Genomic DNA, 3,124 nt, shown 5'->3' with positions numbered 1-3,124 from the left:
CACCCTAGTATTTATTTTCAAGTATGATAATCATTCTATTCTTTCAGTCTCTTTTGCTGAACTGCAAAGTTATGTGCATGAAAACAATCCAAAACCACTTATTAAGTGGTGGGGGAGGGGGACGCACACAGCAGTTCAGTAAGAGAGATCAGTGGAAAAAGTGCCAGACTTAAAAAAAAAAACAAATACTGGGGCCCATTTGTTTGACTAAACCAGGAATTCTCAACCATTTTCTATCTATGGACCCCTTTGATTACTATTTTATTCTGGTGGATCCCCATTGTCATTCAATGTTTAGAAACTAGTTTTAGAGAAACTTTTTTCAAAATTCCTATTTTGTTCATCACATATTAACTTGTGTAAGTTGAATCAAATAAAATGCTAGAGAAAGAAACCTAACCGTTTCTTGTAATACATACCAATACATACATCTAAAGCAAAAATTTCTAATATCATCAGGGGCCCTTAAAATACTATTGTGGATCCCCAATTTACTATTCCATTGCATTAGCCTCCAAAAACCTTATATGGACCTTCAGGGACCATATGGACCCCAGTTGTGAACTACTGGACTAAACCCTTCAAAGTTGTATCCCAGTATGGATGCTGCCCTATGACAGAAACAACTAAAAAGAAAATAATTAAAAAGAAAATAAACAAATTCAAAACCAAAATATATGCATTCCATTGCTAAAAGTGTACACAAAACACACCCCATCAAAATTACCACCCACCAAAAAACAAACAGAAAACAAAATAAACTAAATATATGAAACATATATAGTAAGTATAGAAAACATAATAAAATGTGTTTTATTTCTTCTATGTCTTTTTAGTGTCCAAGCTTGGAGAGTCATGTAATACTGACCTAAACTGTCCTAATGAATTTGCGGAGTGTACTTCTGGGCAGTGTGTGTGCAAAGAGAACTTTTCACCAGTCTCAGACATGTATTGCAAGTATGCTGGAACTGTTGTTTATGGAGATGCTTGCAATGCCACTAATCCTTGTACTTACCCAGATACTGAATGTAATAATGGTTCATGTCAGTGCCAAGAAAACTTCCGAGAGAAAACTACCCAAGAAAGTCGTTCTTTTCCTGAGTTGATGTTCAGTTGCATCAAGAAGAATTTTTCATTAAGTAATATATCCTTAAAAAATTTACAACAACAACAACAACAATAATAATCAATTCTCTTATTGGCCACAAGGGCTTACGTAAAGTTACGTGAAGAGACAAAGATAGGACGATACAAATGGGTTTTAAAAGCGTGTAAACAAAAAAATAACATAGAAAATCTAACAAATAAAACTCCCAATAGGGGGTAGTGCTTTAAGGCTACTTGTGGAAAACTACACAAAAACCATGGGTGCCTGACCAACAGGGCAAGATCTGTTCTCCTTTTATTTATCACAGGGGCATGCTCAAAATGGGTCCTTTCACACAGACCATTTTTCCAACATTTACCCACCTTTCAACAAATTTGCTAGAAGGCAACATTTCCCTCTCCACACTCACTTTCCTTTTCAAGTGAAACTTGAAAATGTTTTTGAGGGCTTGGCCAAAGAGGAAAGTGTCTGTCTTTAGCCCTTTCAAGTGTGTCCACCACACTGCCTCTTTCGCTACAGTCACCAGACAAATAAAAATTGCCTGCTCTTCCTGGCCAAAGGAGGGCGGCAGGGAAGTCTTCGCTATGGATTCAGCTGATAGCCGGATCCATCCTACATGTGACAACAGGTATTTGACATAAACCTACAGGTCAGCAATGCTCGGGCACTGGATGAGTGAATGCAGAATGGTTTCGTCGTTCTGCACACACCTCAGACAGGCTCGGCTGACGGCACTTCCATGACTGTAAAATTTATCCCGAACAGGCAGCGCCCCTCGATAACACTGCCTATTTTAGCTTTTTGATGCCCTAGAAGAGGTTAGACGGGTCAAGTGGCGAAGACATTATTCTGCTTAGTGAAGGCATCTAGCAAATGTAACTACTGTCACTCACAGAAAAACTATTGTTTTACCATGAGAAAAGTGGTGTCGAACTGTTAAGTGAAATATGCTTGCACACACACACACACACACACACACACACACACACACAGATATATATATATAAATAATATAATATAAATAATATATATATATATATATATATATATATATATATACACACACACACACATATATATATATGCATATATGGGTACAGGACATCACCAACAGTAAACGACATGAAATAAGAAAACAAATGAGTTAAATATGCAGATAATGAGAGAAACAAAAAGGACAAGTAATACAAAGAATGACCCTTCATCAGTTAGCAGCTGTGTATCTACTCCCCATTTCTAGCAATCAACAACAAGTTCAAATAGAAAGGCGTGGCTTATGTTGCAGCTGTCTTGATTCTGTCTCGGCAGGTGCCTTGGTCTTCTTTTTAGGCTCAAAATATACTGTCACACTACCTTAATCTACAAACGTTGGGGGAAACATACAAAAGATTATAAATTTAATTGTGTTCATTCTCTACAAACACTTGGCAGAAAACATTCAGAGCTTCGATTGTTTGGACATGTTCAATCAACCATATTAGCCTTAACCTACAATGCCAAGCATTCTCACTTGATACTAACCCACGAACATAGCAAGGAACCTACAATAATTTCTAAGACCAGTCATGTGACTATCTTCTAACAATCAAATCCTATTCAAAACATATACTAATTTGAATCATGAACTCCTTATATAGACAGGGCAAGCTTCAAACACTAGTCAGAAGCAAAACAGCTGCAACATAAGCCACGTCTTGCTATTTGAACTTTTTAAAAATCAGTGTAAACTGTGAAACCGGTTAAAGCTTTAAATATATTAATAAAAAATATTTTAACTATTCTCGGTGCATTTTCGACTTCTACTTTTCCTATATTTCTACCCATGTGGAATAAAATAACTTTGTTATATATATATATATATACATATGTACATGGTTCCGGGTTCAGTGCCACTGCGTGGCACCTTGGGCAAGTGTCTTCTACTATAGCCTCGGGCCAACCATAGCCTTGTGACCGGATTTGGTAGATGGAAACTGAAAGAAGCCTGTCGTATATATGTATATATATATATATATA

General features: G+C 36.7%; 1 protein-coding gene across 1 annotated transcript in view; it reads left to right on the top strand.

Annotated features, from left to right (window-relative positions):
- Nucleotides 1-3,124, top strand: part of LOC106871192 (fibrillin-1) — a 45,941-nt gene that overhangs the window by 24,627 nt on the left and 18,190 nt on the right. Inside the window, exon 8 of the mRNA XM_014917534.2 lies at nucleotides 837-1,139. Coding sequence (XP_014773020.2) covers nucleotides 837-1,139 — 303 coding nt within the window. The remainder of the gene's footprint in view (nucleotides 1-836; nucleotides 1,140-3,124) is intronic.

The sequence above is a fragment of the Octopus bimaculoides genome, chromosome 18, assembly GCF_001194135.2.
Source record: "Octopus bimaculoides isolate UCB-OBI-ISO-001 chromosome 18, ASM119413v2, whole genome shotgun sequence".
Taxonomy (NCBI): domain Eukaryota; kingdom Metazoa; phylum Mollusca; class Cephalopoda; order Octopoda; family Octopodidae; genus Octopus; species Octopus bimaculoides.
This window is presented reverse-complemented; position numbering and strand designations above follow the sequence as displayed.